We start from the raw sequence: 24121 nt of genomic DNA, 5'->3' as shown, positions 1-24121 counted from the left end.
GAGATAGAACCCTAGAACTTTAGAGTTGGAAGGTACCCTGAGGGTCATCCATTCCAACCCCCTGTGATGCAGAAACCCCATGTGATGCAGTCCAACCCCCTGCAATGCAGGAATCTCTTGCCCAACATGGGGCTCGAACCCATGACCCTGGGATTTAGAGCCTCGTGCTCTACCGACAGAGCTATCCCAGATCATGAAGAACGGCTTAGGGAGCTGGGTATGTTTAGCCTGGAGAAGAGAAGGTTAAGGGGTGATATGATAGCCATGTTCAAATATATAAAAGGATGTCATATAGAGGAGGGAGAAAGGTTGTTTTCTGCTGCTCCAGAGAAGCGGACACGGAGCAATGGATTCAAACTACAAGAAAGAAGCTTCCACCTCAACATTAGGAAGAACTTCCTGACAGTAAGAGCTGTTTGGCAGTGGAATTTGCTACCAAGGAGTGTGGTGAAGTCTCCTTCTTTGGAGGTCTTTAAGCAGAGGCTTGACAGGCAAATGTCAAGAATGCTTTGATGGTGTTTCCTGCTTGGCAGGGGGTTGGACTGGATGGCCCTTGTGGTCTCTTCCAACTCTATGATTCTATGAAGGGTAACTGGGAGAGGGGAGGGGAGCATGCAGGTCCGCCCACCAAGTTACCCTGCATTTGTGACAGCACAGCGCTGGTTCCCTGAAGATGTTGGCTGTCCAAAACCAAAGTACCCAATTATTTAGTTATTTACCGAGAACACTGGGAGTTGTAAACTGGGAGACCTTTTAAGCTGAAGAGCAAAATGGCTGATGGGGAGTCACAACTATGTAGCCTTACATTGTAGAAGGCATGGCACAAAAGGAAAAGGGGACAGGGAGGGAGAAGGAAAGGTATATATTTCTGTTAGGATGGTGACATTTCAGGCTGAAAAACTGAGATTTTTTGGAGGGGAGTTTAAGTTTAAAGGAGTGTTTGAGGCCATTCTTGCATTGCATGGGATTGGACTAGATGACTAGGGTGTTTCATTTTAGGGGGTGAAACTTTATTTTGTGGCAAATTTCTGCAGTGAGGGAGACTTTAAAAATATGTTTTCAGGTGCGAGGAATTCAAAGCTGCTATTTATTTTGTGATCAGGCAATATTTAGGTTGGTAGATCTGCATTTGATTAAAAAGCACATAAACAATAATAGCAATATTAATATATAACTGAGAATACTCGACAACCATTTTCAATGGTTTACGTGCAATTTTACACACATTTTACTTAGCAAGCGAAACGGAAGTATATCAATTTAACCAAAATCTATGTTGAATTCCCAAGTCATGTTAAAACTTTTTAGCTCACCCCTCGTTTTGGGAAGTGAAAGTTGAAAAATTCAACATGCCCTATGAGATGACCCTTGTTGGGGTCCCCTTCCGACGCTACGATTCTATGACCCTGGGGGTTGTAGTTTATTAAGAGGGCTGGGAATTGTAGCTCTGTGAGGGGCTCAGCCATTCAAACAGCCATGAAGCTCACTGGGGGTCTTTGGGGGCCAATCACAGTCTCTCAGCCTAACCTACCTTACAGGGTTCTGGTGAGGAGAGCATGAAGGTGGATTGCATATGCTGCTTTGAGCCATTTAGAGGAAGGAAGGCTAATAATAATAATAATAATAATAATAATAATAATAATAATAATAATTTATTATTTATACCCCGCCCATCTGGCTGGGTTTCCCCAGCCACTCTGGGCAGCTCCCAACAGAACATTAATAACAGAATAAAACATCAAACATTAAAAACTTCCCTAAGCAGGGCTGCCTTCAGGTGTCTTCTAAAAATCAGATATGTAGTTGTTTATTTCCTTGACATCTGATGGGAGGGCGCCTGTTCCACAGGGCAGGGGCCGCTACCGAGAAGGCCCTCTGCCTGATTCCCTGTTACTTTGCTTCTTGCAGGGAGGGAACCACCAGAAGGCCCTCGGCGCTAGACCTCCGTGTCCAGGTTGAGCGATGGGGGTGGAGACGCTCATTCAGGTATACTGGACTGAGGCCGTTTAGGGCTTTCAAGGTCAACACCAACACTTTGAATTGTGCTCGGAAACGTACTGGGAGCCAATGTAGGACTTTTAGGACTGGTGTTATATGGTCTCGGCAGCCACTCCCAGTCACCAGTCTAGCTGCCGCATTCTGGATTAATTGTAGTTTCCAGGTCACCTTCAAAGGTAGCCCCACATAGAGTGCAAGTGGGAGATAACCAGATCGTGTACATTCTTTTTTTATAAAAAAAAATTATTAAAGATTTCTTTGCAAAGGTGTGTACAGTGTCTCTCATATTTTAACATGTATCATTTTTGCAAATCAGTTTCATTTGTGAAGACACTAAGAAGAAAGAGGGAAAACGAGGTAGATAGGGGGTGGGAGGGTGGATGGGGGTGAGAATAGGTGACGATGTTTCTGTTTTGCTTAATATATGTAGGGCTTGATGTCAGCTTTGGTTGTGTTGGTACTCCTTTATTCGCTTGTGTTCTTTTGATGGTGAGAGAGATTTGGGTTGGCCAAGGGTGTGGTTGTCCATTTGTGATTGGCTATGATGGTCTTTGTTTTCATGTGTGAGTGGGGTGGGTGGGTATTTTTGGGTCAGGTTAGCCATACTGATTTGTATGCTGGCGGTAATTTTTTGTCATTATCTTGCTGGGCTGTGGTCATGTCACATTCTGGCGAGACACGGAGCAAGCAGGCAGGGTCTCAGATGGAGCTGGTAAACAGCTGCCCTGGACACAGAATTGACCTGCGCCTCCATGGACAGCTGTGAGTCCAAAATGACTCCCAGTCTGCGCACCTGGTCCTTCAGGGGCACAGTTACCCCATTGAGGGCCAGGGAGTCCTCCACACCTGCCCGCCTCCTGTCCCCCCAAAACAGTACTTCTGTCTTGTCAGGATTCAACCTCAATCTGTTAGCCGCCATCCATCCTCCAACCGCCTCCAGGCACTCACACAGGACCTTCACCGCCTTCACTGGTTCTGATTTGAAAGAGAGGTAGAGCTGGGTTTCATCCGCATACTGATGAACACTCAGCTCAAATGAAATCGTCTTCCCCCTCAGCCATGCTCATTGGGTCAGGAATCATGGGAGCTGTAGTCCAATAATATCTAGAGCAGGCATCCCCAAACTGCGGCCCTCCAGATGTTTTGGCCTACAACTCCCATGATCCCTAGCTAACAGGACCAGTGGTCGGGGAAGATGGGAATTGTAGTCCAAAACATCTGGAGGGCCGAAGTTTGGGGTGCCTGATCTAGAGGGTCAAAGGTGATCCTCCTCTGATAGGCACTGAATGCGGTGAGATTTACTTCTTTGCAGAGACAGGCGCAGGATGATATCACACAATAAAATAAATCCAATTGCATTCAAATAAATACCTCTGATATATTTCCAGGGCTCAATTCATTATTGAGATATCAAAAGAAATGTAACACAAAAATAAGCAACCAAAAAAACACCCCATTTAATTTAACAAACCGTTAACATTCATCGCTAGAAGGAAGGATAGATACCATCTCTCATATATACACAGTGACAGGCCGACATCAAAACAGGAAAGCCAGATTGTTCTCAACTTGGACACTTGCATTCTGTATTTGTGTGTTTGTGTTTAATACACACACACACACACACAGGGTGTGTGTGGGTGTGTATGAAGGCCATTGGGCTAAAAAAGGGCCCAGGAAACATAAAGCATAAATAAATACAATAAATACATTAATACGTTTAAAAGTGGGCTTCAAAACAATTGGGATCAGCCAGCTTCACCCCAAACACATCTTATTACCCCACCCTGTTCCCAAAATTTCAGTTTGGGAACAATTTTAATACTGCTCTGGATATTCCTGAGATGATAGACATGAGGGGCTTAAAACAGTCCATATGAATAATAATAATAAACACCATACAAAAGCTTATAAACATTATGATTGCACAAATGGGATCTGCAATGAAATGTTGCAGCGTGTGAAGCGCTACCAGGTTCTGGATTTGCACCCACTTTGTTCCCTTCCCCTTCTCTGCCTGCTTTCCCCTTGCCCCAAGTAGCACAACACGGTTGCATCTCGTACGGAAATTGTGCGTGCCCAATGCCGCCCCACTCCCCATGCCAGGCGTGGGTGGGAGGGAGACACACACACACACACCCCACCCTCCCAGAGATGACTCAGCCTGCCCAAAGCAAGGCAGAGAGCTTATACAGTAAACTTCTTTTTGCACCTGACCAAAGGGACCCCTGACCATTAGGTCCAGTCGTGACCGACTCTGGGGTTGCGCGCTCATCTCGCTTTACTGGCCGAGGGAGCCGGCGTACAGCTTCCAGGTCATGTGGCCAGCATGACAAAGCCGCTTCTGGCGAACCAGAGCAGTACACGGAAACGCTGTTTACCTTCCCACCAGAGCGGTACCTATTTTATCTACTTGCACTTTGACGTGCTTTTGAACTGCTAGGTTGGCAGGAGCTGGGACCGAGCAACGGGAGCTCACCCCGTCTCAGGGATTCGAACCGCCAACCTTCTGAACAGCAAGCCCTAGGCTCTGTGGTTTAACCCACAGCGCCACCCGCGTCCCTCACCCTGCTTGGGTTACCCTTTTAAAGTAGAGAAGCCAGGGATTGAACCTGGGGCCTCCTCTATCTCTGAGCGAACGCTTCCCCCTTCAAGATACAGGAACATAGGAAGATGCTTTATGCAGAGTGAGGGCGCTGTCATCTGATTACACCAACTGGCCCAGAGACTGACTGGTTTAGCGCTAGCAGCGCTTGTTGTTTTGATCCTAAAATGGCCACCCACATAGCAAGGTGCCCAATGCCATCTCAGCGTTGCTACAAAACAGAAACCAGCCCTGCAGTGCGGCAGGAGTAAAGTCACAAGCCTGTGGCTGGCCACAAATATGTGTCTTTATTATTATTATTATTATTATTATTATTATTATTATTATTATTATTATACGAAATGGCTCATGCCATTACCCTGCCGCGGTGAAGCGCTTTTGGAAACTGATAAAACTAGCCTCTCATCAGAGGAACGCGGCCAAGTCCAGACAAGCATGGAGAGCTCCTTTTGTCTGGTCAGCCCTAAGATGGAATCCAAGGTGTCGGTGGCTGAAGACCTCTGCTAAAAATGCCCCCTCTAAGGATCAAGTTGCCAGAGAGTTCATTCATCGGCACGGACCTTGTAAGAAGTTGCCTAATTCCCTGCCAGACCATTGGCCAACTTCGCTCAGTATTGCCTATTGCAGCGACAAAGGACAGAGAAAATGTGGCCCTCCGGACTCCTCCAGGCGGCCCTTGGACATCTCCTCAGCCTTCACCAGCCCTAACTGTGGGAGGATGGCCAGAGTCAAGAGAGCTCCTTGTTCTGTATCCCTGGGTGGTATGGAAATTTAATAAATGATAATGATACATGTGGCCCTCTGGACCTCCCCGCCTGGCCCTCAGAACATTCCCCAGGCCATACTCCTTGCTCCACACCCTCCTCGCGTGTTTTTGCCTGGCCAGGCAGGGTGCGTCCCTGAAATCTGACCGTGCCTCTCACCCACCTGGTTGGAGAGGGCAGAGTTTGGGCGTCAAAACTATGCAATGCAAGCGTTGCTCCGCCCCCTTTTTCCCTCTGCCCCCGCCCACCACTGGGCTCCAGCACTGACTGGCAGCAGGCAGAAAGGTTTTCCTGGCGCTGCCTGGAGGTGCCGGGTATCGAATCATAGAATTGGGAGGGACCCTGAGGGTCACCTTGGTCCAACCCCCCTGAAATGCAGGAATCTAGATTCTGTGTGCGCTCTAACCACTGAGCCACACAGCCTCCCCACCCAAGGAAGTTGACCTCTGCTCTCCCGGCGTGGGTGACTGAAACCCTCTGCCGCCTCCACTGCTGCCACCCCGCCCCTCTCGCCTTATAATCCCGCTTTTCTGGCAGACAGCTGGGCTAGGCTGCCGTGCCTCAACCTGCCTGAAGTATCGCCCAGCGCGGAGGCACCATGTGGAAGCTCAGAGGGAGTGACTGAAGGCAGAAACTGTCTCTCCTCTCTCTCTCTTTCTCAGGTCACCAACTCGAAATGCTCGAGAAGCATGGATCTGAAGCGCCGCTTTCTGGTTCTGCCAACGCCTCCGATGTCGTTCCTCTCCGGATCTGTCTTTCTTCCCCTCCTCCTCGCTTGGAGACCTGCAATTTAGAAAGGGAACACAGAGGGGAAGATTTAGGACTGATAAAAGACAGGGCTTCTTCAAAGCAGCACCTAAGCCAGGCGCCGGCAACGTTTTTCGGCCGTGGGCCGGATCATTCCCACGGACAATTGTCCGTGGGCCGGACATGCACAGAAGCGATTTTCAGCGCCGCGCTGCACATGTCTGGGGCACCGAAAATCGCTTCTGCGCATGCCCAGAAGCCAGAACTCACTTGTACGTATGCCCAGAAGCTGAAAATCGTGGCTGCGCAGATGCCATTTCCGGAACTACTCGGCGAGTCCCTACGCCACACTGTGCCGGTTTAGCGCAGTGTGCGGGGGACTTGCCGAGTGGGCAGCTCGGTGACTGGGCGGCTCGTGGGCCAGATAAACAGCTTCCGTGGGCCGGATCCAGCCCATGGGCCGGAGGTTGACGACCTCTGGCCTAAGCTCTATCTGTGCACTGTGAGAACAGGATGCTGAACTAGCTGGGCCATTGGTTTGATCCAGCACATCCGATTCGAGCTAGTTAGCCATACAGGGTTAAAAACGTGAGAGGCAACTAGCCCGGCACATACCTGCCAAGTCTCCCGCTGAAAAATGCGAGATCAGCAGTGGCGCGGCACTGAAAGTTGCGTAGAAGCAACTTCCGGGGTCGCTCTGCCCATGTTTGGCCACCGGAAATCGGGCAGAGCAGCACCGGAAGTCGCTTCTATGCATTCCCGGCGGCCACCCAAAGTGGAGGCTCCCTGGCAGGTAGGAAATCTGGGGGATTTCCGGGATTTTTCTCCATTCGGGAGAACAGCGGGAAACGGATTAAAATCCGGGGGTTTCCCGCGAAAAACGGGATACTTTGCAGCTAAGGCCCGGCATCCTGACTTCCCAGGAGTGGCCAAGCAGGTGTGGAGATGGCCATCATTTAGAAAGAAGAGCTCAAGAAGTTAAAATAACAATAATATCCTGTCTCGGGTCAGCATCCGCATCCCCAGCTATGTTGCCAACTGTGGTGTCACAGAATGTTTACGAACACTCAAATAGCTCTGGGTGAAACATCTGTTGAAGATTCCAACAGCTCCAGAGGAAGTGTTGCTCACGGGATGCTGGCGATTAGCAAAATTGCAGGGATGAATTGGGCAAACATCAGGAATGCCAGCGGGGGGAGGGGAAATGCCACCTCGTGGCCTATCAGGAGCTCAGGAAAGCTTTCTGTCTGGGTTTGGGAAGGTGTACCTGTTTGCGCTCTCCTCCCACAGCTTACCTTTGGATATCTGCGAGCTGCTGTTATTTGCTCACGTGAGAGATAAAATAAACAACGCCGTCCTTCTGAATGATGGCGCCATGCCAGGCCGTTCCTCAGGCTCCCAAAGCAAGCATCACCTGCGTTGTTTTTTAAAAGAAAGGGAGAGATCATCTGTCAATCAAATAAACGACAGCCAAGAGGGGAGGGGGATCGGATCAGACCCGTCCCCATAGAAATTGCCACCGCCTCATATTTATCTCCCCAGTGAAGAAAATAACCAGAATAACGGAATTTTAAAATTTAAGTAAAGCGGCACGGGTATGATTCCCCAGCTGTGAAGAACCTCCATACTATTGCTTTGGCTGAAAGATTAAAAATAAATAAATACCAGTAGCAGCTGCCCTATGGGTGAATCCCTCTCCACCCCAGCTATTGACTGACATGCTGTGATGTCACAGAATGTTCACAAACATTCCAACGACAGGGAGGGCAAGGTGCAGAATGTGGGCATGGCAAGAGTTGTGTGAGTTTCTACACCACGTTATCAGGGCCAGCCCAAGACATTTTGGCACCTGAGCCAAACCAAAAAATGATGCCACCCGCCACCATCGAAGAAGGGGGTGAGCGAAAATCTACATCGGGAAGAAGGTTGGGGGGGAGACCTCCTATTGGCCTAGAGGGAGCAGGGCAGGGGGCGTTGCCAAGGAGGTGGCAAATCCTCAGAGGCCAGATCTGCTGCCCCTGTGGATCCCGCCGCCCAAGGTGGTCACCTCACCTTGCCTCATGGGTGGGCATATTATTTAGCTATAGTTCTTCCAAAAACAGAGTTCCAGGCCCTTCCACGGCCAAACAGCATTCGCAGGGTTGCTTGCAAAACTGTAAACTCTACTTGGGTTACCTGCAGATTTGCCTGAATACCTGCAGATGGTGGGCTTGAATCTCCAGGTAGACAAGAGAGCCTACACATATATGAGAAACTCAGGGGGGGGGTGAGGCTAGTCCTGCCCTTTGCCACTACCCAATTAACCTCCGTCTCCAAGGGCTGCCACGGTCAGATCACCAGGGGCAAGCTGAGACTCTCCAAATGTCCCTATTTTGCAGGGGCAGTCCGGGAATAACAGAAGCCATCAAGGTTTCTGATTTGATCCCGGACTGCCCTGCTTTTCCTCAATAGGACATCCCTATTTTCCTTGGAGAAATGTCAGAGGGGATGGAACAGGATGTCCCTGTTTTCATCAGCGAAATGTTAGAGAGGGTGGGAAAGGGTGTTCCGAGTTTTCATCAGAGAAATGTTGGAGGGTATGCAAGCTCATGGACTATGGAATTTGCTGCATTAGGAAGAACTTCCTGACAGTAAGAGCTGTTCGACAGTGGAATTTGCTACCAAGGAGTGTGGTGGAGTCTCCTTCTTTGGAGGTCTTTAAGCAGGGACTTGACAGCCATCTGTCAGGAATGCTTTGATGGTGTTTCCTGCTTGGCAGGGGGTTGGACTGGATGGCCCTTGTGGTCTCTTCCAACTCTATGATTCTATGAGTGCCTACGTGAGAATTTGCAGGCCGCTTCTGCCAGGCTGAATCTTGCAAGCTGCATCAACAGTCATTGCTGTTGCTTATTTTTATTTGTACTATTACCACGAGAGGCTCCTTCACTCACCTGAAAACTCAGGCCCTCCACCTGCAACCTGGAGGGGGCCAAGAAAACCTGGAGGTCTAGCCCAGGCATAGGCAAACTCGGCCCTCCAGGTGTTTTGGGACTACAACTCCCATCATCCCTAGCTAACAGGACCAGTGTTCTGGTTACAGGTAGGTAGCCGTGTTGGTCTGGATCGAAGTAAAATAAAAAAATTCCTTCAGTAGCACCTTAAAGACCAACTAAGTTTTTATTTTGGTATGAGCTTTCGTGTGCATGCACACTTCTTCAGATACAGTGAAATGGAAGTTTCCAGGCACTTATGTAGAGAAGGGGTGGGGAGGGGTAGGGGGGATCACTCAGAAGGGTGGTGGAAATGGGTGATTGACTGACTGATAGCTGTTGATGACCGCAAACGACTGCAAATGGTGGACACTGGTACCAGAGCCTGCAATAAACCCAGATGCCAACTTTGCTGCCACATACACCCAGACAACACCATTACTGGCCCCAACAACATCCAACATACCATCTCAGGACTATTTAATTGCTCATCCTCTAACATTGTGTATGCCATCAAATGCCAACAGTGCCCTTCAGCTCTCTATATTGGACAAACAGGCCAAACCCTACGCCAAAGGATAAATGGACATAAATCTGACATCAGGAACCAGAAGACAGAAAAACCAGTAGGAGAACACTTCAATCTCCCAGGACATTCTATACAAGATCTCAAAGTAGCTGTCTTACTACAAAAGAATTTCAGAAATAGACTGGAAAGAGAAGTTGCTGAATTGCAACTTATCACCAAGCTCAAAACCATGGAGGGACCTGGTTTGAACAGAGATATCGGGTTCTTATCTCATTATACATGATAAGCGATCTTCAGCCATCTCAACCCTTGCTTTTTCATGCAAAACCATTTGCAGTCGTTTGCGGTCATCAACAGCTATCAGTCAGTCAATCACCCATTTCCACCACCCTTCTGAGTGATCCCCCCTACCCCTCCCCACCCCTTCTCTACATAAGTGCCTGGAAACTTCCATTTCACTGTATCTGAAGAAGTGTGCATGCACACGAAAGCTCATACCAAAATAAAAACTTAGTTGGTCTTTAAGGTGCTACTGAAGGAATTTTTTTATTTAACAGGACCAGTGGTCAGGGATGATGGGAGATGTCGTCCCAAAACATCTGGAGGGCCGAGTTTGCCTATGCCTGGTCTAGCCACTCATTCTCCATCGATCAGGGCAGGCAGTAGTCCCTGCTGAGCTGGCCATTCCACCCTGCTGGTTGGCCAAGCTGGTTGCTCAACCCTTCAGTCATGGGGGGTGAGGCTTACCAAGGATTGCTAGCTGCGCAAGACAGACATGCATTGCCCTTCCAAAGTGGTGCGCATTTGCAACCGACAGTCATCTTCGCTTTGAAAGGCCACCTGATCTGGTTCCCGTTTGAAGATAAAGAATCACAAGGAGGGCGGGATAGCCCAGGAGAGGCCGAGAGGTTGCCTGAGCCCTGGGAAGACCTAGGCACCCCTTCACCATCTTCCCAACTAGGGAAAGAGTCTTGCATTTCCATTTGAATGAGTGTGTGTGTTTCTGAAGTTGCATCTGAAAGTATCAAATCACCGTTTGTACATTTCATGCAAGTCATGTGTCGCCCTCCATCCTCTTCTTTTGTTTTGTTTTGGCAATACACAACATTCCACCCTGAAATATGCGCTTCTTAACTTTGCCATGATCAAAGAGTCCGATCCTGGGCAGAGAGGATGGCCGTTGGCAGTTGCACTTCAGCAGAACGTCGAAAGTCAGCCCCCTCTCCAGCAGCTTCAAAACCAGTCCCGTGTTCTGTGGGACCCATGATGCAGTGCAACGCAAGGGAAGGCCCACTGCATCATGGGCACCGTAGTAGGCTAATGCCAAAGGAGCCTGGATGTGTTTTGTATTTGTTGATGTACCCTTACTTTCACCAATTATCTTCTCATTTTTTTATCTGGTTGTATTAAAAAAAAAAAAGCTAGAGAAAGGTTTCTCTCTCTCAATTTTGCCAACTCGGGGGGACAACCAGCAATGCTCTTACGGGTGATCTCAGTGATCAAGCTGGGATATAAAGTTCCCCCTAAGGTAGCCCTGGACCTAAGTAGCATTGACCACATGACACTTCAGCGAAACATCTGCTATGCAAAATGTTGTCAGGGGTCACGGGAGCCGTGGAAAGATATATAGGCAAGCTCCTCATTCGGCAGCTACCATTCAATTGCTTGGGTAATTGTGAAAGCTCTGCAGACAGTTGTACGTTTTAAACGCACATTGTGTCTTGTGTTGCAAACCCCTAAATTTGTTTCCCGGGGGGGGAGGTCAGGGAGCTTCGGGGGTTGCAGTGACCCCCCCCCAACGGGTCATGCAAGCAGATAATCAATAGCAACCGACCCACCTCGCAGGGTCGTCGCAAGGATCACAACCGACAACCTCTCCGGCAAAGGTCTTGTGCAAATGCTAGTTATAATCCTGACATGTTCTTGCAGGGGGGCAAGTGAACCCTCCTGATTAAAAAGCAGAGTTTGCTCCACTGCCCCTTCTGGAATCACAACGAGGTGACCTCTTTCCGCCAGCAAACACACACACACACACACACACACACACACACACACACCAAGCAGTTTGTTCAGAAACCACATAGATAAATACATTTTGCATATTAGCCAGGGCAATAAGCATCCCTACCACCCCCAAATCTGCGAGGCCGAGTCTTAAGTGAATTTTTATGGCCAACATTATCAACCCCCAGGATACCAACATGGAGAAGAGGCTGACTCCTTCTCCCGAACACTGCCAATTATCTGCCGGCGCATTAGAAAAGGGGGGCAGGAAGAAAAACAGGGTCTTTACGCTGTTTTCTCTTGCGTCGGGTGGAAAAACCACCAGGACAGAGTCCCATGCCCTGGATGTTACCATCAATATTCATGGCTGTGACATACAGGTCACCAACTCTGCAAAGGAAAGCGTCACAGCATCTGGAATTAACACACCTCTTTGCCGTGTGCAGGGGATCTTTCTCAGTTCCTCAAATGTGGGGCATGCAGGACTGCCCCCGAGGCCGAACCAGGAGCTGCCGCTGGTGCCAAATCCAGCACCTCGACCAACTGCTCGCTGGGGGCCACTGGTGGTGGTGGTAGTGGACAGGGCCGGCCCACTCATGGAGCACAGTGTGGCAGTTGCCTCGGGCGGCAGGCTGGGGGCAGCCAGGAGGAGTGGCAGATACGGGACCCCAAGGAGAGGAGCACTAAGCGCAGGAGACAAGGGACGCTTGCCACTGCCTGCTCCTCTCTGGCCTCCTTCTTTCCCCAACACCTTCAGTGCTTCTCTGGGCTGCATCCAGTCAACTTGGATGGAGGCAGTGGTTAGGATCAGAAGGTTGGCGGTTTGAACCCACCCCGGGGTCCCTTCCAACTCAACAATTATATGATTCTGTGAAATGAGGAGAGGGAGAAAAGTGCTTCTTCTTTTTCTTCTTCTTTGGCGATCCCTCGTGGCCGAGTAAGATTGTCTTCCATAAACACAGTCTTAACAGTGAGTCCGTAAGTGACTGCGGAGGCCAATTCTGGATCCACACATCCTTCCACAGTGAGGATATATGTTTCCAGGCGGGAGTTGATCACGGTGTGGATTTGCCAAGCGCGCCTTCCTCTTACCACGTTTCTCCCTTTCGTCCCGAGTTCGAGTGTCTCCAAGGCCCATGACACCTTTGGTAAAGGCTGTTCTCCAACTGGAGCGCTCACAGGCCAGTGTTTCCCTGTTGTCGGTGTTTATACTACATTTTTTAAGATTTGCCTGGATTTGCCTTTAAACCTCTTTTGTTGACCACCAGCATTACGCTTCCCATTTTTATGTTCGGAATAGAGTAGTTGCTTTGGAAGACGATCATCACACAACATGACCAGTCCAACGAAGTTGATGCTGAAGAATCATTGCTTCCGCACGGTTGATCTTTGCTTCTTCCAGGACACTGGCATTCATTCACCTGTCTTCCCAAATGATGTGTAAAATTTTCCGGAGACACCGTTGATGGAATCTTCCAAGGAGTTGGAGATGGCGTTTATAAGTGGTCCACGTTTCACAAGCATACAGTAAGGTTGGTAGTACTGTACAACAGAGGACAGGGCAGGGCACTTTGAGCCACTTGGAGGAAAAGGGGTCATGGATATATTTGCAGCAAAAGCAAACAAGCTGTCGCCAAAGCACAGCCGCCAGTCTGTTGGTCTTGCTCTTGGTCTTGGCTCTTTCTCAAAAAAGGAAGATTAGCAGTGACAAGATCCACCGAAGGCACAAAAGGGAAACAGGCTGCCCTGGAAAAACAGGCTTTGCTTCTCTACACAACGTGTCTGAGTCCTGACTCAGGAGAGGCGCAGCATACGACCGGCGACCATAATTATTGTTTATCCAGACGCCTGCCCAGTGATCACACTCTAAGATCCATGGAGGGGACTGAGCAAAGATTATTATTATGATATATTATGTATTATATTAATATATTGTTTGTAGTAGTAGTAGTAGTAAATGACTATTTATTCCCTGTCTTTTTCCCTGATGGGACCCAATGCAGCTTCCAGATAGGTAGAGCACAAGACTCTTAATCTCAGGGCCGTGGGTTCGAGACCCACATTGGACAAAAGGTTCCGCCCGACACTACAATTCTATGATTCTATGAAAACATAGGAAAACCAACCCTTGCAATACCATGAAACATTGATAGGATTAAAACTATGCACATAACTTTGCTGGTGTGTTTACCGATGGATCTGGTTGGCTGCTGTAGAAACGAGGTGGCGGATTCGAACGGCCTTTGATCTGATCCAACGGAGCTCCTTCTTAAATGGCTCTTTTTAAGGGAAGAGTGGGCATATGAAGAGCCCAAAAGGGGCTCATCATTGCAGGGGGTTTGACTAGATGACCCATGGGGTCCCTTCCAACTCTAGAATTCTTTGATCCCAGTCCTCCTCCCATAGTGGCCAAATGCAGGCAGGACTCCCCCTTCCTGTGGTTTCCAGCAATGGGTATTCCATAGAATCGTAAAATTGTTGAGTTGGAAAGGGACCCCATGGGTCATCTAGTCCAACCCCCTGCAATGCAGGAATCTCAACAGGCGGCCCTCCCCCACCCCACCCCCATTTCGATCCATGCTGGGCCCTCCTTAGCTTTGCAAATGCGCTCAGCAGTTTTCCTTCTGTGTGCCACTCGTGCACACCTATTAACCGCCATGCACATGAGAGGCAGAATCCACCCACCAGGTAGACATGAAACTTCTCGAGACCTGGAAGGAACTAAACTCTGAAGGACAACAAGGGTAAGACAGGGGGCCTGTAAATGGGTGGGGCAGTGAGGTAGGAATATAAGAAGCTGCCTTATACCCCTAGCCAGACCACTGCTCCCTCTCACCCAGGAATCACAGAATCTTAGAATTGCAGAGTTGGAAGAATCATCTAGCCCAGGCATGGCCAAACTTGGCCCTCCAGCTGTTTTGGGACTACAATTCCCATCATCCCTGACCACTGGTCCTGTTAGCTAGGGATGGTGGGAGTTGTAGTCCCAAAACAGCTGGAGAGCCAAGTTTGGCCATGTCTGAGAGCCCAAACGCCCTGCAATGCAGGAATATGCAGCTGTCCCCAGCGGGTATCGAACTTGCAACCTAGGCGTTAATCGGCAGCACACTCTAACCAACTTGCTTACCTGGAGATGCCAGGGGTTGAACCTGGGACCTTCTGAGTACAAGGCAGGTGTCCTACCATTCATCTACGGCCTTTCCCCTAAAAATATAAAGAGAGATTCTAGTCCTCCAGGTTCTGGATCAGGGGCTGATTTAAACAGAAACACAGGAAGCTGCCTTATAGCACGGCAAACCGTGGTCCGGCTATCTCTGTAGTACCGCCTGCCCCAAGAATGGGGCACCAGTTGCCCTCCAGATGCTGTCGGCCTCCAAATCCTATCAGGCTCAGCCAACATGGCCAGCCGCGGCCATACCCAGCACATGGCAGAATTTCCCCTCCCAAGACACAGGTTACACTAGGCACCCCCAAACTTTGGCCCTCCAGATGTTTTGGCCTCCAACTCGCATGATCCCTAGCTAACAGGACCAGTGGTCGGGGAAGATGGGAATTGTAGTCCAAAACATCTGGAGGGCCGAAGTTTGGGGGTGCCTGGATTCCTAACCACAATCTACTCAGAAGTAAGACCTGGTGACAATTTTCGATGGAGCTGACTCCAAAGGTAAGGAGGGCTAGGTTTACAATGTGGGTACGCATCCTTTTCATTACCAATATTGTTTATTAAATTTGTATACCGCCCTATACCCGTAGATCTCAGGGCGGTTGACGTCATAAAAATTGCAGTTTTCCTGATTATAATGCTGCCGCTTCATGTTGTGCGCCTGTGGGTTTGGGGGCCGATATGCCAGCATGCCGAACTAAATTCCATCTACGCGGCATGACACAACAGGAATGCCATCGGGCCATGCCTCCATTCTCCCACCCTCTTGACCCATGTGTGGTTCCTTTGCCCCACGATTCTCCCACAGAAACAGCGGGAAAGAACCATAGGCCAGTATATTGTTCCACATTTCACCGCTTTGCCCCTGCAATTTCCCACGTTAAAGGTGCTGCAAGGAGTTGTGGTGTTTTGTTTTTTCCCTGGGATCAAGTAACACAGAAATGAGCGCGAATCACGGGCTATATTCCATTCGTTTCCCCAGAAGTGACTTCCACATCGTACGAAAGCTCGACTGTAACGCGGAAATCAACAGATAGGAAAATCCCGGGAAAATGGAATGAACAGCCATGGAAAGGCACCCCAAAATCCCATTTACCTGGGAGCAAGGTTCATTGAACTCAACAGGACCTATTTCTGAGAAGACATGGCTAGGACCACGCAGGTAAATGTGGATTTATCCAACCAGTTTCTATCCAGGCAGCGTCTACCCGTTGAAAGGAATTGATCTAAACCAGCAGTGCCCAGTCATTCCGACGGGTCTCCTCCAAGCAGGGCTCTCTGTGGTGTGGCTATTCTAAGGTTTTGAGCAGAGAGCTAGAAATTTTTGACCAGATCTAAGCATAGTGATCCGTTCTGGTTTCCAAGGATACCTCTAGGACCCAGGTTTAGTGGTATTGGCACATTGAAAGGCACCCTTCATTTATTAACCAGAGAAGCTATCATCATCCTCGCATGTGGTGTGATTGCATTATTGGGAGCTATATGCGCATTACGAAGACAACAAACGGATCCTGCTCCTGGTTGAGGTCACAGCAATTTTGCATCCTCGAGGACAGGGTGCGAGACAAGGCTCTATGTGCCCAAGACTTGCAACTGTGGCTGCATCCACAAGGCAGAATATTCCTTTTTCCTCCTACGCTTCCCTAACTGCTGATTTCCGCATTGGATCCAAGCTTCCACACGATGTAAGAGGCAGCTCCTGGGAAACTAATGGGTCGCCGTGCATGCTTAGCACTCTCTCTCTCTCTCCACCACCACCACCACCACCCCCTGGTTATTCGGTTCCCTGTTATAGTTGAGCCACTTCTGGAAATCTAGCAAAACATAATGGAATTTTAGCATGCTCCTAGCTTCCGGGAAAAGTCTGTTGCAGCCCCCTTTAAGCAGAACCAAAGGATATATCGGCCAAAATTCTGCAGGAACTGCAGCGTGAAATGAACATTAGAATACAAGGCAGATAGGGAAAGTCGCACAATATTCCCCCACATATGAATGCAACACACAGCCAGTGTTCACAGCAGGGATGGAGAACCTATGGGCCTCCAGATTCTTGCTGAACTCCAATTCCCATCATCCCCGACAGCTGGGGTTGATGGGAGCTGTAGTCCTCCAACATGTGGAAAGTCACAGTTGTCCTGCAGCCCTGTGATCATAGAACCCCTAAGAGTTGGAAGGGACCCCAAGGATCATCTAGCCCAACCCCCTGCAAGGCCGGAATCTTTTGCCCAACGTGGGACTAGGGTTGCCAGACTCAATAGAGGAAAGGGCTTCTGTGCCTTTAATTGCCCTGCTCTCTTTTGAGTTTGGAAAGCTTAAAGAGAAACCAGCAGACCCTTTGCTTGGAAATTAAACAAAGGGTCTGCTGGTTTCTCTTTAAGCTTTCCAGACTCAAAAGAGAGCAGGGCAATTAAAGGCACAGAAGTCCTGTCCTCTATTGAGTCTGGCAACCCTACGTGGGACTCAAACCCACGACTGTAAGAGTCTCATGCTCTACTGACTGAGTGATGTGCAGTATCACTGGGGTAGTGGCGCCCGCCCTCTGGAATGCCCTCCCATCAGATGTCGAGGAAATAAACAACTATCTGACTTTTAGAAGACATCTGAAGACAGCCCTGTTTAGGGAAGTTTTTCATGTTTGAAGTTTTATTCTGTTTTCAATCCTCTATTGGGAGCTGCCCAGAGTGGCTGGGGAAACCCAGCCAGATGGGCGGGGTATGAATAGTTGTTGTTGTTGTTGTTGTTGTTGTTGTTGTTGTTGTTGTTGTTGTTGTTTTCTTGACATTCTTTGCGTATCCAGAACAATGACAGGCAAATGCAAAACTAGCACGGCTTGAATTTTGAATTCCACAACCTCCAATAACCCTCCATTCCCTGGGTCAAATCCTGCTCTGCTTTTGCCCCCTACCCCCATCTTGCTTTGACCCTCAAAGGTGGCTTTGCACTCACTTGAGCAAAGAGGACTTCTGGTCCCTATTTATTTAGCCGCAGAGGAGACAACACCAAGGGGATGGCTCTACATAAAGGCATATACAAGGTGGACTCTCCTCCACTGGAGGTTTTGAAGCAGAGGTTGGGGGTTCTTTCCCTGCGAACCCAGCCTTGCAGGGGGTTGGGCTAGAGGACCCTTGGGGGCCCCTGGATTCTACGGTAAGTCTTTGCTCTGCAAATAATGCTCTTTGCTCTCCCCCAAAACCAGACTATCAGGCGGCATGCAAAAACAGCCAGCTAAAGAGCAGGCTTTTTGCTGTGTTTTTAAAACGGGTTTGATCAACATTTCTGCTGTTTTCCATGAATTAAGCCCAGAGTTGTAGGAACATAGCAGTCTGCCTCACGCAGGGCTCAGCAATGCCTGCACTGACTGGCAGAGGCTTGAAGCTGGGATTTCCTGCATGCAAATGAGGCGCTCCATGGCTGAACTGGGGTCCTTCCTCTCCATGCAAAGCAGGATTCTAGTCCTCATTGATTCGAACCAAAGGGCCGATTGAAACGAGCGCATAGGAAACTGCCTGATACAAAGGTTTGCTCCACTTATCTACACTGACTGGCAGCAGCTCTCCAGCATTTCGGGCAGGGATCCCCTTTTTTTATGAAATCAGTTTTATTGGTTTTACAAATACTAAGTACAAATAAGCAAAGAATTGTTATTATTATTTTTAACTATATAAAGAGATTCTCTGAATCTTGGGACTTCCCCCCATCTCCTCCATGGGGTCCCGTTTTAAACATCTACTACTGCATATTCATCCATTCTCCAATTTTTATATCAAACCATAATTATCCATGGTAATTTTTACCCTAGAAATGAAATCAAAACCCTGCTTTTGTTTCCATCTGCTTACAGTGGCTTCCTAAATAGCTTATATATTATTCCCATTCTTTTATAAGGTTTTTGTCCTCTTGGTTTCTGAGTTTTCCAGTCGGCTTTGCCATCTCGGCATAGTCCATCAGCTCGGTTTGCCATGGGCAGGGATCCCTCTCAGTCTTACTTGGGGGGTTGAAACTGGGAACCTCCATCTCCCTAAAAAGCAGCTGCTCTCCCACTGAACTCCAGCTCAGCTGCTCTCGCCGCCCAAGAGACAGCAGCTGCGATTTCCTGGCATTGCCAAGGGGTCAGCCTGGATGACCCTCGGGGGTCCCTTCCAACTCTACAGCTCCCCAAACAAATCAAAACTTGCGCAAACCTCCTAAGCATCTGGCTAAGCTCACCCGATGCTCAGGGCACCCACCTCTTGTCGTTGATGAGCAGGAGGACGGAGCCGTTCTGGATCTTGGCCTCCTTCACCGTCTCGTGCTCCTCGATCACCCGGGCGTTGTAGAAGAAGGTCTTCTTCCAGGAGGTCACCCCTTCCCGCACCAGGTGCGCCCTCAGGTCCATCATGGTGTCGGTGGGCTTCACCGTCAGAGGCAGCAGGAGGTCCTCGTCGGCTAGGTGGACCTTGATGTGATACTTCTTCCACCGGGAGAGGCTCCTCCGCAGGGTCTCCATCCCCTCCGGCTCGGCGAGAGAGGCGGACGAGAGAGAGGCCGGCAAAAGCATGAAGCCGAGAGTAGGGAGGCCAGGAACTCCCTGGGAGGGTTTCGGAAAGGGAACGCCAGCCTGCCAGGCTGGACAAACCGGTCCCGGCCCGAGCCGTTGAGTGGCATGTTTCGCATTCCAGGGAAGATCTCGCCCTGTCTTCCTTCCCAAGGAGCGCAGAGCTCAGGGGCTTGGCATGCCTCACGATATGGGAAGGCCTATCATCGCCACTTATTTCATAGAATTGAAGCATTGCAGAACGGGAAGGGACCACAAGGGCTATCCAGTCCACCCCCCTGAAAAGCAAAGATTGTTCACCCAACTCGGGGCTTGAACCCACGACCCTGAGATTAAGAGTCTCTGCTCTACCGCAGAGCTTTCCAAACTTCTAATGCTGGTGGCGCGCTTTTTTATTTTATATAATTTTTATTAAATTTTCTGTTTTACATTTCAGAATATTCATTTAAACAACCTTAAAATATCAATGACTTCCCTCCTTCTCTTTCCATGGTTCATTCCACACAACCTAAAGCCCTGCATATTTTACAGAAACTATACCATTCAGTATTCCATCATTGCATCCATCGTAACTTATTTACACTGTTGAATTTACCTTAATGCTGCCAGCGTTTTCAGCTGTACACAGTTATTTCCCATATATTCGATAAACATTTTCCAATCTTCTCTAAACGTACGCTCTTCTTGTTCTCTTATTCTATATGTTGAGTCTGCAAGCTGCACATATTCCATCAACTATAGTTGCCATTCTTCTTTGGTTAACAGATTAGACAACTGGGCCAAAGCAAACAAGATGAATTTTAACAGGGAGAAATGTAAAGTACTACACTTGGGGGTGGGGGTGGGGGGTTGAAAGGCACAAATACAGAATGGGTGACACCTGGCTTGAGAGCAGTGCATGTGAAAAGGATCTAGGAGTCTTGGTAGACCACAAACTTGACATGAGTCAACAGTGTGATGCAGCAGCTTAAAAAGCCAATGCAATTCTGGGCTGCATCAATAGGAGTATAGCATCTAGATCAAGGGAAGTAATAGTACCACTGTATTCTGCTCTGGTCAGACCTCACTGGGAGTACTGTGTCCAGTTCTGGGCACCACACTTCAAGAAGGATACTGACAAGCTGGAACGTGTCCAGAGGAGGGCAACCAAAATGGTCAAAGGCCTGGAAACGATGTCTTATGAGGACCGGCTTAGGGAGCTGGGTATGTTTAGCCTGGAGAAGAGAAGATTAAGGGGTGATATGATAGCCATGTTCAAACATATTAAAGGATGTCATTATAGAGGAGGGAGAAAGGTTGTTTTCTGCTGCTCCAGAGAAGCGGACACAGAGCAATGGATTCAAACGACAAGAAAGAAGATTCAACCTAAACATTAGGAAGAACTTCCTGACAGTAAGAGCTGTTCGACAGTGGAACTTGCTGCCAAGGAGTGTGGTTGAGTCTCCTTCTTTGGAGGTCTTTAAGCAGAGGCTTGACAGCCATCTGTCAGGAATGCTTTGATGGTGTTTCCTGCTTGGCAGGGGGTTGGACTGGATGGCCCTTGTGGTCTCTTCCAACTCTATGATTCTATGGTTGGGACCTCGCTGTTTTTCCATTTTGTGGGGCTAGCAAAACACGGGCCGCAGTTGTTGCATACATAAATAACCTTTTCTGACACCTGGGAATTTCAGCCTGAATTACCCCCAACAGAAAGGACTCTGTGGGGTTTTTTTGGGGGGGGGGCGTTGAAAAGTACTTTTCAACATTTTTTCCAATTCATTATGACTCATTTCCCAATCCTCTTTTACCCTTTTACAAGTCCACCAAAAGCAATGATATTTCACCCAACTCGGGACTTGAATCCACGACCCTGAGATTAAGCGTCTCTCCTCTACTGCAGAGCCTCCCCAATTTATTGCGTTGGTGACACACTTTTTCCAGACATGCATCATTTTGCAACACGGTAACTCAGTTTTACTAGCACACCGGAGGTTAAACTTACCCCTCGTAAGAATTAAGGACACATAATCGCATGACACACCTGCACACTGCAGCCGACACACTAAGGTGTCGCGACGCAGAGTTTGGAAAGCTCTGCTCTGCTGACTGAGCTACCAGGCAGAGCTCAGGGGCTTGAGGTACATCAGGAATGCAGAGCCTGTCACCATAATCATTTATTTCATACAATCACAGAACAGTAGAGCTGGAAGAGTCCCAGGGGTCATCTAGTCCAACCCCCTGCAACTCAAAGAGTCACAGCTAAAATATCGCTGACAGATGGCTGTCCAACCAGTGAAGGAAGGTTCGCCACCTTCCAATGGAGTCCATTCCACTGTCGAACAGCTCTTGCCCTCAGAAAGTTCTCTATTTTGAATCTAATGGGTTTGGGATGTTGCAGGACTCCGCCCATCACCCCCAACTGTTGGCTCAGGCTGATGAGGCCGGAGTCCAGCAAAATCTGGAGAGCCACATGTTTCCCCCCCCCCATCCTGAAGTCCCATGGTTCTCCCGTTATTCTCACAACAACCCTGTGAGGTGGGCTAAGCTGAGAGTCAATGACTGACTCCAAGCTTATAGACCAAATGGGGATTTGAACCAAGTCTCTCCCACTGCATCACACTGTATTTAGAGCTGACCCAACTGAAATGAATTGGACTAACTTACTCTGTGGGTTTTACTCTGAGGAAAACTTAGCTGGATAACAACGCAGAGGAGCTGTAGTTGCGAGTGGCAAAAAATTGGGAAGCAAACACAATCCCCGTAATGTTTCACAAACACCAAACACAGTAGGCGAAATAATCTGTTCTCTTCATCAAGGGTGAAACCTTTGGGATAAACAGACTCCCTGCAAAAAACTACAATACAACAAAGATAGATTCTCAGCTGTTCTTCAGCGGCGAGGCTGTGAAAGAAAGGGCACCCTTGTTTTACGCTGCAAAGGCTTGTTCTGGTTTGGCTGCGCTTCCGAAAAAAGCCACAAACACAGAGGAACTGTGAAAAGATGTTGCCGTTTTCCCTTCAGGTAAGAAACCCGGGTTTCCGAAAGGATCTCCAAAGGGCCTCTCCACAGAGGCGCATATTTTTGTCATTCATTTGCTTTACACAGTGCTGCCAACATAGATGGGAAATGTAGGCAGGGCCCTGCACCCAAGGAGCTTACAAAGTAAGACAGACAGCAGAGAAACAGAAGGAGGGAGGCAAAAGGCGAAGCTGGCTGCAGGTTTGTGGGTGTTCTGGGCAAAGTGTCTTCAGATAGCTCTTTGTAGGCCCGCTGGAGACTAAGAACATAAGACTAGCCTGCTGGATCAGGCCAACGGCTAGGGATGGGCCGGCCCCTGAGGCAAATTGAGACGACCGCTTCAGGCATCGCCTCAGAAGAAAAACAAGAGATAAAGCCAGTGGCAGTCAGAGGGTCGGACTAGGACCTGGAGAACTGGGTTCAAATCCTCCACTCAGGCATGAAGCTCACTAGGGGCCAGTCACTCACTCTCAGCTTAAACTACTCCTCAACATTGTTCTGGGGATTGAATGAGGAGAAGGAGAACCACTTACCGCCTTGAGCTCCTCAGAAGAAAGGAGGGAGGCATTAATGCAATAAACAAATAACTAATACATGGCAAATGAGCGCATGCTGGAAGAAACAGCACCTGTTGGATTTCTGCCACAAAGCTGTTTCAATGCATTCAGGTCCTCCAAATTCCTAAACCTTACTTGTCTTCCCAGAGGTGCAGCAATAAAACCGCTGGCGCATTTGCAAAGCTAAGCAGGGTCCGGTGCTGTTTCAAATTGGACGGGCGACCGCGGGTTGAGATTTCCTGCATGGCAGGGGGTTGGACTAGATGAACCTCAGGGTTCCCTTCCGATTCTGCGACCCTGTGATTCACCATAGCCAAGCGCAGCCTTGAAATATTAAGGCTCCCAAGCCCCGTGTGATCTCCGAACGCCAGTTCCAATTAATTTTGAATTTTTCATTAAACCATTATTAAAAAGCAAGAGGGTAGCCGAAGGAAGGGGGTGGGTGGGTTTCAACTCAGTCGATATATTAACTGCCTTCGTTTTGCCTAAGGACTTTTTATTATCTGTCCCAAGCAATTATGTCAGGAAGTTCTGATGCATCTTTGCAGGTTAACTGGGAGGACATGCGGGGGGGGGGGGGGACAGCGGAGGAGCTTGACATACAGCTGGATCTTTAAAAACTGTGTTTGGGGGAATCCCCAGGAATCCCTCGATTACTCACTGGCGGGGGCAGGGTTGCCAACAGCTATTTCTCAATGGGAAAATGGGGGGGAGGCTGGGGGCGCAAAGGGAGAGGGCTCCTTCCTACAAGGTCGTTTTCTGTTGGAGCCCCAACAGCGAGATCTTAAATATGGGGACAGCAAAAACCGATAACGGAATTTTATTTCTCCCTCTCTCATAACTTGTGGACATTCAATGAAGCCGAGTGGTGGCGATGTGAATTAATGGAGGTAATGGTACTCATTAATAATAATTTAAAAAATGGGATTCCCTTTTGGACTTTTCATGGGAGGAAAACAGCAATACTACAAAGAAATACGGTTTAACAGAAAGGGAAGAAGGTGGATATTAACATGAACTGGACGCCTTAAATAGTAGTTTTCTTTCATATTTGGTGGATGTGTAAAAAGGTAAAAGAGTATTGGGAAATGATTGATAATGAATTGAAAAAGCTGTTTATAATTACTTTCCACAATAAACCAGAGTCCTTTCTGTTGGGGATAATTCAGACTGACATTCCCAGGTGTCAAAAAAAAGTTATTTATGTATGCCACTACTGCGGTCCATGTTTTGTTGGCCAAAAATGGAAAACA

General features: G+C 48.6%; 1 protein-coding gene across 3 annotated transcripts; it reads right to left on the bottom strand.

Annotated features, from left to right (window-relative positions):
- Positions 1 to 1191: 1191 nt before the first annotated feature.
- TINCR (TINCR ubiquitin domain containing) lies at positions 1192 to 19685 on the bottom strand. 3 transcript variants are annotated; one of them, XR_015950753.1, is made up of 4 exons: positions 19006 to 19685; positions 14744 to 14820; positions 7410 to 7528; positions 1192 to 6150 (listed from the first exon to the last, which is right to left on the bottom strand). XR_015950753.1 is itself a non-coding variant. In XM_088672950.1 (2 exons), the coding sequence occupies exons 1-2, from the start codon at positions 19314 to 19316 to the stop codon at positions 14796 to 14798; spliced, it is 336 nt and encodes a 111-aa protein (XP_088529076.1). In that variant the 5' UTR covers positions 19317 to 19685; the 3' UTR covers positions 14217 to 14795. The 3 variants fall into 3 exon arrangements, 1 of the variants encoding a protein (XP_088529076.1); XR_015950754.1 differs by lacking the exon at positions 14744 to 14820; XM_088672950.1 differs by lacking the exons at positions 1192 to 6150; positions 7410 to 7528 and having other exon boundaries at positions 14217 to 14820.
- Positions 19686 to 24121: the final 4436 nt, after the last annotated feature.

Source organism: Zootoca vivipara, chromosome 6 (assembly GCF_965207765.1).
Source record: "Zootoca vivipara chromosome 6, rZooViv2.hap1.1, whole genome shotgun sequence".
Taxonomy (NCBI): domain Eukaryota; kingdom Metazoa; phylum Chordata; class Lepidosauria; order Squamata; family Lacertidae; genus Zootoca; species Zootoca vivipara.
The sequence above is the reverse complement of the archived record's forward strand: the minus strand, read 5'-3'. Positions and strand labels throughout refer to the sequence as shown.

Excerpts from the sequence above, each read along its gene's own strand:
- TINCR (XM_088672950.1), bottom strand. The coding sequence starts at position 19,316 with ATGCTTTTGCCGGCCTCTCTCTCGTCCGCCTCTCTCGCCGAGCCGGAG. Across the intron at positions 14,821-19,005 it reads CTGCTCATCAACGACAAGAG|GGGAAAGGCCGTAGATGAAT; the intron begins GTGGGTGCCCTG and ends TTATATTTTTAG.